The sequence below is a fragment of the Ips typographus genome, linkage group LG15 (genome assembly GCF_016097725.1).
Source record: "Ips typographus isolate SLU linkage group LG15, UJ_Ityp_2.0, whole genome shotgun sequence".
NCBI classification, from domain to species: Eukaryota; Metazoa; Arthropoda; class Insecta; order Coleoptera; family Curculionidae; genus Ips; species Ips typographus.
In genome coordinates this window covers 8,211,213-8,224,212 of record NC_138436.1, presented here as the reverse complement: position 1 = coordinate 8,224,212, position 13,000 = coordinate 8,211,213, and the positions used below count along the sequence as shown (strand labels likewise).

The following is a 13,000-nucleotide window of genomic DNA, read 5'->3' as shown; positions in this document are numbered from 1 at the left end:
TTAAGTAACTTGGAACACAATTTTTGAAGTAATTTGGGTATTTGGGCTGCTACGGACCTGGAATTTTCACTAAAACTAGTGAATTTAACCTAAAAACCAGGGACGTACCCAAAAATATTCAGAAAAAATTCAAAATTTAGTTAAACGACAGTAATCAGGAAGAAAGTGATTGAAAACACGTTTAAGTAACTTGGAACACAATTTTTGAAGTAATTTGGGTATTTGGGCTGTTACGGACCTGGAATTTTCACTAAAACTAGTGAATTTAACCTAAAAATCAGGGACGTACCCAAAAATATTCAGAAAAAATTCAAAATTTATTAAAACGACTGTAAACAGGAAGAAAGTGAGTGAAAATATGTTTAAGTAACTTGGAATAATAATAATACGTTTATTTAGCAAATTTGCTATAAGGAATACAGAGATAAGTAAATATGTAAATAAGCAAAAATGTAAAAAAGTACAGTGTAAAATCAATTAAAAGCTAAAACTAAACACTTAAATATCTAAAATTTAAATAAAGTCACGACCTAACAAATACAAAACTCAACAAAACCAGACAAACTGCCAAAAATCTATCATTAATTGCTGTAAAAATATCACAAATTTAGTCCACCTTCAAAAAGTTTCGCATTAATATTTTAAAAGTGTCAAGTTTTTTAGTATTTTTGATATGAGTCGGTAGTCCATTAAAATCGTGCAAACCCTTAAACAATACTGTATTCAACATTTGACTGCTATTGCACTTTTCGAGTAGTATGAAATCATTACAGTGTCTAGTTTGATAGTTATGTACATCACCAAAAAACTTGACCCTATCGCATATGTAGGATGGCAACAGTTTGTTTTTAATCTTAAACACAAATACGTAAACATTAAACAGAATCTTCTGCCTCACGGTCAACATATCCAGAACTCTAAGCATAGTCGCAATATGCGCGTACCTGTCATATTTTAAAATGGTTCTCATGGCTCTATTCTGAATTACTTGCAGTTGTTCAATTTTATAAGCCGGTAGACTATAAAGCAGTGTGGCACAGAACTGAAGGTGTGGCTCCGCTATACTATTATACAAAAGTTTTTTTGTGTAAAACGACAAGTGCTTGCCAACTCTCGCTATAAAATTTACTTTCCTGGAGAACTTCCTAGTTATATAATCAGCATGGGCATGGAAATTGAGTTCCGAGTCCAAAATGACTCCCAAATATTTTATTTGAACTTCATGTTTAATTCTTTGATTATCAATGTTAATATTAATGCTGTTCACATCGACACCACTGAGTCTGCCCCTCCTCCCAAAAAGACAAAATCCTGACTTTGATGCATTCAAGGAGAGTTTGTTGTTGCACAACCAGTCAAACAAGTTATTCAGATCTCTATTGACAATCTCCTGCATCCGGATTATGTCCCTTCCCACAAAGTAGATCATAGTGTCGTCAGCAAACAGTTCGACCTTACACATTTTCACTACCTTAACCATGTCATTTATGTATAGGAGGAAAAGCAGGGGACCAAGAACAGTTCCCTGCGGCACTCCGTGTTGCACCCGCAAAGATTCTGATACACAGTCTTTGTATTTAACTCTCTGTCGTCGATCGTGCAAGTACGACTGAAACCACCTCAAAACATTACCCCCAATGCCCATGCTGCTCAGACGCCTCAATAATATGCCCCTATCAACTGTCTCGAATGCCCTCTTAAGGTCCAAAAACACCGCCAACACAAAACCACCCTCATCCATCGACTTCACAAACTCACTACAAATACTGACAACAACAGACTCACACGAGTGGTGACTCCGAAAACCTGACTGATTCGCAATCAAAATATTATTTTCTGTACAATGCTTATGCAATTGTTCTTTTACAGCCAGTTCCAAAACCTTTTCGTAGACTTCAACGGTATTTATTGGTCTAAATTCGTTAAAAAGCTTTGTACCTTGCACTTTAGGGACAGGAATCACCATGGACTCCTTCCATGAATCCGGAAAGACACCACTCGCAAGAGACGCATTTACAACATCTAACAAACGGTTAGCAGCCACACCACAGACGTCACACAAAATCTTCTTAGATATGCCATTCACTCCTCCACCCACATCATTCATATCCTTCAATATTCGTTTCAAATCATTCATGGAAATTTTATCAAACTTGGAGAATGTAGACTTAAGTTCGTGAAAATAAGACAAGGTTTGATCCCCGACATTACACTCAGGAACACCACTGATTATATCTTCTATGCTTCTTATAAAGTACCTATTGAATTCCTCCGCTATAAGCGAGTCGTCGTTAGTTTTAGCAGATTCAAAGATTATTTCGTCCGGATCTGAAGAGTTCTTTTTCGGTAATAAAGTTTTTAATTGTTTCCACATTTCACGTGGGTTGTATTTATTGTCATCAATAATGTTCCTAAAATGTCCATCCTTTTCCGATCTAATTTGACTTACAATGAAATTACGCATTATCTTAAATTCCCGCCATGCATCTTCGTTATTCTCTCGAACCGCTCTAATGTACAATTCATCCCTCACTCGTATATTTTGTTTAATGTCAGGTGTTATCCACGCTTTGTTCAAATATTTATCCTTAAACACAAATTTTTGTTTTGGACACATAACATTCAAAACATCACAAATGCTATCTACAAAAATATTTGCCAACACATTTACGTCTCCACTATCATTTGTCCATTCAGCATCCAAAAGATAATTCCGCCATTGATCAGCATCATAACCCTTCATTGATCTACGATAAACAATTAAATCTTTGCATTCATTTGATGCCCGGTGTCCAAGCTGGACGGACAAGATACTATGATCACCGATTCTGGGTGTATGATGTACTGATACCGCTAGATTCTTATCATTTGTTACCACATAATCAATTAGCGTTTTACTTACGTTAGTAATGCGCGTCGGACTATCTACAACCTGTGAAAATCCATTTGAATATATATATGACAGAATTTTGTCTCCATAAAATGAAGGTTTTGATATATCAAAATTAAAATCCCCCACTATGACATTAATACCAGAAAACTCATTAACGCTATCAAGATATTCGTTAAAGAAATCGACAAACTGAGCATTGCAATTTTGGGGTGGATGATACAAAACGGTACAAGATATTTAATTCGCGATACAGAAAACTCTACTGACAGCAACCACACATAATTACCAACACACTCAACTGTACTGACTTTATATTTGATGTCCCTTCTGATTAGAGCCATGACTCCCCCCGTCCTCTTGTTATCAGATACACACTGCTCAATACCATAGCCATCCACCTTCAATTCTACCAACTCTACGTCATCCGTCACATGAGTCTCAGATAAAAATATCATCAATGGCCTAGAATCATTTATCAGTAACATTAAGTCATCTTTATTATTTAAATATCCCTGACAATTCAAATACAAAATGCTCGAATTTAGATCTATATTTTTATTTAATTGCTATTGCAAAAATTTATTTCTTCGAATTTTTTCTATTCGTTTATAAGTTTCGCAATTTGCATAGTCCCAAGCGGGATGATTAATATCAAGGTTCATTTTAAATTTATCATTTGAATCAATACAGTTTACACATTTACAATTATCTGAATCGTCCATGCATTGCTTTGTATCATGATCGCCAGAACACTTAGCGCACATTATTTTATTTTTACAATCCTTCTGAAGATGTCCATATTTATTGCAGTTATAGCAACGTACTATACCATAATCGTTAAAAACCCTACATCGACTCCAACCAATATTTATTATTTCTTTATTAATAAGCAAGTTATAAGAACTAGAGTCTACCTCGAAAATTATATTAAATCTTTTATTTAAAACGTTTGATTTCCGCAATATTTTTAACTTAAAGTCTTTAATGTTTTCTTGTAATTCGTTTTGTTTAATCACACTCATAATAAGGTCTTCCTCATACTCACTCTCATGCACTCCAACTACCTTAATCCTATGGTCATGCTTTTTCGGTTGATCAACCTCATAGTTCTCCCCAAGTTTCTTCTGTATTTCAGATCGGACAGTTGATATTTCCTTTTCATTACCACAACTGATTATAAGCCCACCATTTTTGGTCGGCCGCCCCATTGAAACACCAAGGCCAAGTTCAGCTGGTTTAATCTTCTCCTGGAGGTCTTTCTTGATTTGCTTAATGTCTTTTTGCGAACCCTTCTGTTTTACGACTAATACCTTAGTGTTATTTGGTGGATTTGAGGCAGCAGTTGCATAAGAGATGTTCGGTACCGTCTGGCTTTGAGAATCGTTTACCGTTGGCTGGCTCTTCAAGGAGGCAATTTCCATCTTCAACATTTTATTTTCTTCCAATAACTTGTCAACTTTTTCATTTAAATCATTTGTTGTCTTCACTAATATAGATAAGGTGTAATTTATTCCGTCAACCACACTCTGATCTTCAAGGTCTTCGATTCTACTTCTTTTTCTTGGTCTATTTGGACCATCAGACTTTCCATCGCCATGAGTATCGAAGCACTGTTTACATCTCCAAGATGCTCTCCTCAAGTGGAAGCCGCGAAAATCTACATTTTCGCATCTTCCATGAAAATCATTTTTGCATAGCATACACTGTACTGTGGTTTTTATATCATCCAAAAAGGCCTTACATTTAAAGCAACTATTATTGAATGATCCTCCAGGATCATCAATTCCATCCATTACTATGAACTCGTTGGTCACTTCAAGCAGCACAGTTTATTTATATTGTGTTATCAATGTTTACACAGAAGAAATCTATTTGAGATCTTATTGTTCAAATTGAATGTTTAATTTACCATGAGAGTAGTTATCGAAAACTCTTAGTTTAAACACAGATCGACCGATCAGACTCAGATTTACCACTGGCAAAAAAAATCACAATTTTCCAGCCAGTTTTACAGCGAAAAACTCGGAAAAAAAGCGGAGCCCAATTACACCGATCAAGTCACCACACCTTTTCACTTATTTCACCGAACGTTTATTTCGGAACAGAATTTTTGAAGTAATTTGGGTATTTGGGCTGCTACGGACCTGAAATTTTCACTGAAAGTAGTGAATTTAACCTAAAAACCAGGGACGTACCCAAAAATATTCAGAAAAAATTCAAAATTTAGTTAAAAGACAATAATCAGGAAGAAATTGAGTGAAAACACGTTTAACTAACTTGGAACATAATTTTTGAAGTAATTTGGGTATTTGGGCAGTTACGGACCTGAAATTTTCACTAAAAGTAGTGAATTGAACCTAAAAACCAGGGACGTACCCAAAAATATTCAGAAAAAATTCAAAATTTAGCAAAACGATGGTAACCAAGAAGAAATTGAGTGAAAATATGCTTAACTAACTTGGAACACAATTTTTGAGGTAATTTGGGTATTTGGGCTGATACGGACCTGGAATTTTCACTAAAACTAGTGAATTTAACCTAAAAACCAGGGACGTACCCAGAAATATTCAGAAAAAATTCAAAATTTAGCAAAACGATGGTAACCAAGAAGAAATTGAGTGAAAATATGCTTAACTAACTTGGAACACAATTTTTGAAGTAATTTGGGTATTTGGGCAGTTACGGACCTGAAATTTTCACTAAAAGTAGTGAATTGAACCTAAAAACCAGGGACGTACCCAAAAATATTCAGAAAAAATTCAAAATTTAGTAAAACGACAGTAAACAGGAAGAAAGTTACTGAAAACACGTTTAGTTCACTTGGAACACAATTTTTGAGGTAATTTGGGTATTTGGGCTGTTACGGACCTGAAATTTTCACTAAAAGTAGTGAATTTAACCTAAAAACCAGGGACGTACCCAAAAATATTCAGAAAAAATTCAAAATTTAGTAAAACGACAGTAAACAGGAAGAAAGTGAGTGAAAACACGTTTAACTAACTTGGAACAGAATTTTTGAGGTAATTTGGGTATTTGGGCTGCTACGGACCTGAAATTTTCACTAAAACTAGTGAATTTAACCTAAAAACCAGGGACGTACCCAAAAATATTCAGAAAAAATTCAAAATTTAGTTAAACGACAGTAAACAGGAAGAAATTGAGTGAAAACATGCTTAACTAACTTGGAACAGAATTTTTGAGGTAATTTGGGTATTTGGGCTGCTACGGACCTGAAATTTTCACTGAAACTAGTGAATTTAACCTAAAAACCAGGGACGTACCCAAAAACATTCAGAAAAAATTCAAAATTCAGTTAAACGACAGTAATCAGGAAGAAATTGAGTGAAAACATGCTTAACTAACTTGGAACAGAATTTTTGAGGTAATTTGGGTATTTGGGCTGTTACGGACCTGAAATTTTCACTAAAAGTAGTGAATTGAACCTAAAAACCAGGGACGTACCCAAAAATATTCAGAAAAAATTCAAAATTTAGCAAAACGATGGTAACCAAGAAGAAATTGAGTGAAAATATGCTTAACTAACTTGGAACACAATTTTTGAGGTAATTTGGGTATTTGGGCTGATACGGACCTGGAATTTTCACTAAAACTAGTGAATTTAACCTAAAAACCAGGGACGTACCCAGAAATATTCAGAAAAAATTCAAAATTTAGCAAAACGATGGTAACCAAGAAGAAATTGAGTGAAAATATGCTTAACTAACTTGGAACACAATTTTTGAAGTAATTTGGGTATTTGGGCAGTTACGGACCTGAAATTTTCACTAAAAGTAGTGAATTGAACCTAAAAACCAGGGACGTACCCAAAAATATTCAGAAAAAATTCAAAATTTAGTAAAACGACAGTAAACAGGAAGAAAGTTACTGAAAACACGTTTAGTTCACTTGGAACACAATTTTTGAGGTAATTTGGGTATTTGGGCTGTTACGGACCTGAAATTTTCACTAAAAGTAGTGAATTTAACCTAAAAACCAGGGACGTACCCAAAAATATTCAGAAAAAATTCAAAATTTAGTAAAACGACAGTAAACAGGAAGAAAGTGAGTGAAAACACGTTTAACTAACTTGGAACAGAATTTTTGAGGTAATTTGGGTATTTGGGCTGCTACGGACCTGAAATTTTCACTAAAACTAGTGAATTTAACCTAAAAACCAGGGACGTACCCAAAAATATTCAGAAAAAATTCAAAATTTAGTTAAACGACAGTAAACAGGAAGAAATTGAGTGAAAACATGCTTAACTAACTTGGAACAGAATTTTTGAGGTAATTTGGGTATTTGGGCTGCTACGGACCTGAAATTTTCACTGAAACTAGTGAATTTAACCTAAAAACCAGGGACGTACCCAAAAACATTCAGAAAAAATTCAAAATTCAGTTAAACGACAGTAATCAGGAAGAAATTGAGTGAAAACATGCTTAACTAACTTGGAACAGAATTTTTGAGGTAATTTGGGTATTTGGGCTGTTACGGACCTGAAATTTTCACTGAAACTAGTGAATTTAACCTAAAAACCAGGGACGTACCCAAAAATATTCAGAAAAAATTCAAAATTTAGTTAAACGACAGTAAACAGGAAGAAATTGAGTGAAAACATGCTTAACTAACTTGGAACAGAATTTTTGAGGTAATTTGGGTATTTGGGCTGCTACGGACCTGGAATTTTCACTAAAAGTAGTGAATTTAACCTAAAAACCAGGGACGTACCCAAAAATATTCAGAAAAAATTCAGAATTTAGTTAAACGACAGTAATCAGGAAGAAAGTGAGTGAAAACACGTTTAACTAACTTGAAACAGAATTTTTGAAGTAATTTGGGTATTTGGGCAGTTACGGACCTGAAATTTTCACTGAAACTAGTGAATTTAACCTAAAAACCAGGGACGTACCCAAAAATTTCATTTCATCTTCATTTCATTCAGAAAAAATTCAAAAACCAGCAAACCCAATTTCAGCCGCCAGATCAATGAAACCATCGCGTCCAACTGGAGTGGATACGCCTGGAACGGGAACCAATGAACCTGTACTCTTGTACTGTTGTACATAGACGGGATACGTGTGTTGGGTCGTGTTTGGCTTGCTTTAGGTGCGATAGGGTGTAAACCCTTTTCTTCAAAGGGCGTGACAGTTTGAAGGGAAACAAGACAACGCTTTAACGGCTTCCAACAATGAAACAAGGAATTTCCGAGCGTATAATACATCGGTAGGGTATAATGGACAAATAGGGAATAAAGGGCAAGATTACGACCGACTGTGCAACATTTATTCGCTTGACTTGAGGGCAAAAAGCCCTTTTTTGGGTAAAGGAACCGCTCTGGGGTATTCAAAGGATTATTTAGGGCTCGTTTTCGGTTTTTTTTTGGTCAATGGAACCCTTTCAAGGGAATTTTCCGGTCCGGCCCTTAAGGTGGCGGTTTCGCTGTTTTTGGTGGCCCATTTTCACTTTTTCAATTTTTTTTTGAAATTTTATGGTGAAGAAACTTTAACGCCCTCTAGCGACCAAATGGCGTAACCAATCAACTCATGGGGGGATATTTTTGGAAAGCTCGAAATCTGGTCTATCTTTTGTTTTCTCTGACATTTTGACGTTACTTGTCAAATAAGCGAGTAATTTACAGTCAAAAGAAGGAGTGTCAAAATTTTTGTCATTTTATGGTGAAGAAACTTTAACGCCCTCTAGCGGCCAAACGGTGTGACCAATCAACTCATGGGGGGATATTTTTGGAAAGCTTGAAATCTGCTCTATCTTTTGTTTTTTATGACATTTTGACGTCATTTGTCAAATAAGCGAGTAATTTACAATCAAAGGAAGGAGTGTCAAAGAATATGTCATTTTGTGGGAGAGGAACTTTGACGCCCTCTAGCGGCCAAACCGTATGACTAATCAACTCGTGTGGGGATATTTTTGGAAAGCTTGAAATCTGCTCTATCTTTTGTTTTCTATGCCATTTTGACGTAACTTGTCAGATAAGCGAGTAATTTACAATCAAAGGAAGGAGTGTCAAAAAATATGTCATTTTGTGGGAGAGGAACTTTGACGCCCTCTAGCGGCCAAACCGTATGACTAATCAACTCGTGTGGGGATATTTTTGGAAAGCTTGAAATCTGCTCTATCTTTTGTTTTTTATGACATTTTGACGTAACTTGTCAAATAAGCGAGTAATTTACAGTCAAAGGAAGAAGTGTCAAAAACTGTAATTTTTTAGTGAAGGAATTTTAACGCCCTCTAGCGGCCAAACGGTATAATCAATCAACTCATGGGGGGATACTTTTGGAAAGCCCGAAATCCGGTCTATCTTTTGTTTTCTATGACATTTTGACGTCACTTGTCAAATAATGTAGTAATTTAGAGTCAAAGCAACGAGTGTCAAAAACTGTCATTTTTTGGTTAAATAACTTTGACGCCCTCTAGCGGCCAAACGGTATAACCAATCAACTCATAGGGGGGTACTTTTGGAAAGCTTGAAATCTGCTCTATCTTTTGTTTTCTATGACATTTTGACGTCACTTGTCAAATAACGAAAGAAATTAGTGTCAAAGCAACGAGTGTCAACAAGTTTGTGATGAAGGAACTTTGACGCCCTCTAACGGCCAAACGGTATGATCAATCAACTCATGGGGGGGTACTTTTGGAAAGCTTGAAATCTGCTCTTTCATTTGTTTTCTATGACATTTTTACGTCAGTTGTCAAATAACAGAGTAATTTAGGGTCAAAGCAACGAGTGTCAAAAAACTGTCATTTTATGGTTAAGGAAATTTGACGCCCTCTAGCGGCCAAACGGTATAATCAATCAACTCATGGGGGGATATTTTTGGAAAGCTTGAAATCTGCTCTATCTTTTGTTTTCCATGTCATTTTGCCCTAACTTGTCAAATAAGTGAGTAAATTAGGGTAAAACCAACGAGTTAGTAGTGAAGGAACTTTAACGCCCTCTAGCGGCCAAACGACAAAATAATCCAACTAAATTTCACTTTTTTTGAAATCCCCATCGTCGAATTAGTCTAAAACGAGTTACGACTCAATTTTTTTTTTTTGGTGTGCCGGGGCCCCATTTTGCTAGCCATTTTCACTCTTTCACTCACAACTCGGAAACGCCTCCTCCGATTCGAGTGGGGTTTTCACCAAATTACTCGCACTGTCATTGGCTTTGTTATGGCGTAATTCCCAAAAAAAAATGTTCAAAACCAAACCGAAATTAAGACACTTTGTGGGAGAGTGTTTTGGAGTGAAACTTTTACATTAAGTTTTCATATTAGGATGCGAAAGCTTTCCGAACTTTGCCAGTAAAAAGGGCCCTTAATAAGGGCTCGGGGATGATCGAAATAAATAAATAATTTAGCGGGGAAAAACATTTTTTTTTTGTTTTAAGGGCTGGAAAAGCATTGAGGGTTGCCTGTAATTTGTGCACCCTTAAAGGGAGGGGCCCGAATGTCCGAAAGCCCTTCGAGACCATCGGCCATGCACAATTTTGCTTTATTCACACATTTTGGGGTTGTAACTCCACACTTTCACCCTTCCCACCCTTAAAGGGAGAAATCCAGGACAAAAAATACAAATTTCAACGAGTTTAGGGTGATGGAACTTTGACGCCCTCTAGCGGCCAAACGGCGTGACCAATCTACTCGTGGGGGGATATTTTTGGAAAGCTTGCAATCTGCTCTATCTTTTGTTTTCTATGACATTTTGACGTAACTTGTCAAATAAGAGAGTAATTTACGGTCAAAGCAACGAGTGTCAAAAAACTGTCATTTTTTTGGTTAAATAGTTTTGACGCCCTCTAGCGGCCAAACGGTATGACCAATCAACTCGTGGGGGGATATTTTTGGAAAGCTTGAAATCTGCTCTATCTTTTGTTTTCTATGACATTTTGACGTCACTTGTCAACTAAGGGAGTAAATTAGGGTCAAAGCAACGAGTGTCAAAAAAAATATGGGTGGGAATAATTTAAAGTCAAAACAAGTGTGACGTTTCAGATTAGACGTTTAGATTTTTTTCAACATTTTTAGATCTTCTGGAACATTTCTAAACGTTTTTCAACATTTTTAGACCTTCTGGAACATTTCTAAACGTTTTTCAACATTTTTAGAACTTCTGCAACATTTCTAAACATTTTTCAACATTTCTATGCCTTCTGAAACATTTTTACACGTTTTCCAACATTTTTAGATCTTCTGGAACATTTCTAAACGTTTTTCAAAATTTCTAAGCCTTCTGCAACATTTTTAGTCCTTCTGGAACATTTTTACACGTTTTCCAACATTTTTAGATCTTCTGGAACATTTCTAAACGTTTTTCAAAGTTTCTAAGCCTTCTGCAACATTTTTAGTCCTTCTGGAACATTTTTACACGTTTTCCAACATTTTTAGATCTTCTGGAACATTTCTAAACGTTTTTCAAAATTTCTAAGCCTTCTGCAACATTTTTAGACCTTCTGCAACATTTCTAGACATTTCACAAGACGTTTAGATTTTTTTCAACATTTTTAGACCTTCTGGAACATTTCTAAACGTTTTTGAAAATTTTTTTTTTTTGAACTTTTTGACATACCGTAGCTCGGTTATTTTGACAGTTACAGAGACGGGGTTTTCACCAGTCGATAGCCTGTCAAATTAGCTTTAAAACCATATGAAACAACCCTGAAAAAGTTTCAGGGAAACTGGGGAAAACAAGCAAAAACCTGTCAAAATACAAGAACAAAAAATGCATTTAAACCTGTCACTTTTTGACAGACCGTAACTCGGTCAGTTTGACAGTTAGAGGGACGGGGTTTTCACCGGTCGATAGCCTGTCAAATTAGCTTTAAAACCACATTAAACAACCCTAAGAAAGTTTCAGGGAAACTGGGGAAAACAAGCAAAAACCTGTCAAAATACAAGAACAAAAAATGCATTTCAACCTGTCACTTTTTGACATACCGTACCTCGGTTAGTTTGACAGTTAGAGGGACGGGGTTTTCACCAGTCGATAGCCTGTCAAATTAGCTTTAAAACCACATTAAACAACCCTAAGAAAGTTTCAGGGAAACTGGGGAAAACAAGGAAAAACCTGTCAAAATACAATAACAAAAAATGCATTTAAACCTGTCACTTTTTGACATACCGTAACTCGGTTATTTTGACAGTTACAGGGACGGGGTTTTCACTAGTGGATAACCCGTCAAATTAGCTTTAAAAACATATTAAACAACCCTGGAAAAGTTTCAGGGAAACTGGGGAAAACAAGGAAAAACCTGTCAAAATACAGGAACAAAAAATGCATTTAAACCTGTCACTTTTGACAGACCGTAACTTGGTTAGTTTGACAGTTAGAGGGACGGGGTTTTCACCAGTCGATAGCCTGTCAAATTAGCTTTAAAACCACATTAAACAACCCTAAAAAAGTTTCAGGGAAAATGGGGAAAATAAGCAAAAACCTGTCAAAATACAAGAAAAAAAAATCCATTTAAACCTGTCACTTTTTGACAGACCCTAACTCGGTTAGTTTGACAGTTAGAGGGACGGGGTTTTCACCAGTCGATAGCCTGTCAAATTAGCTTTAAAACCACATTAAACAACCCTGAAAAAGTTTCAGGGAAACTGGGGAAAACAAGCAAAAACCTGTCAAAATACAGGAACAAAAAATGCATTTAAATCTGTCACTTTTTGACAGACCCTAACTCGGTTAGTTTGACAGTTAGAGGGACGGGGTTTTCACCAGTCGATAGCCTGTCAAATTAGCTTTAAAACCATATCAAACAACCCTGAAAAAGTTTCAGGGAAACTAGGGAAAATAAGCAAAAACCTGTCAAAATACAAGAACAAAAAATGCATTTAAATCTGTCACTTTTTGACATACCGTAACTCGGTTAGTTTGACAGTTACAGAGACGGGGTTTTCACCAGTCGATAGTCTGTCAAATTAGCTTTAAAACCACATTAAACAACCCTAAAAAAGTTTCAGGGAAACTGACCCTTAACCGCACTATTTTGATTTTATAGTGAAGGAACTTTGACGCCCTCTAGCGGCCGAATGGCGTAACCAATCAACTCATGGGGGGATATTTTTGGAAAGCTTAAAATCTGCTCTATCTTTTGTTTTCTATGACAT

The 13,000-nt window shown here is 35.9% G+C and overlaps 1 protein-coding gene across 1 annotated transcript; it reads right to left on the bottom strand.

Annotated features, from left to right (window-relative positions):
• Positions 1-607: 607 nt before the first annotated feature.
• Positions 608-4,686, bottom strand: LOC145738134 (uncharacterized). Its single transcript, XM_081993000.1, has 3 exons — positions 3,866-4,686; positions 3,202-3,355; positions 608-2,932 (listed from the first exon to the last, which is right to left on the bottom strand). The coding sequence occupies exons 1-3, from the start codon at positions 4,684-4,686 to the stop codon at positions 608-610; spliced, it is 3,300 nt and encodes a 1,099-aa protein (XP_081849126.1).
• Positions 4,687-13,000: the final 8,314 nt, after the last annotated feature.

Bases quoted from the DNA above. Each gene is read 5' to 3' on its own strand.
- LOC145738134 (XM_081993000.1), bottom strand. From the start codon at position 4,686: ATGGATGGAATTGATGATCCTGGAGGATCATTCAATAATAGTTGCTTT. The intron at 3,356-3,865 runs GTTAAAAATATT...AAATGATTCTAG, and splicing joins GAAAACATTAAAGACTTTAA to GCCATTGATGATATTTTTAT. The intron at 2,933-3,201 runs GTCAGTACAGTT...GGATTTTCACAG, and splicing joins GAAGGGACATCAAATATAAA to GTTGTAGATAGTCCGACGCG.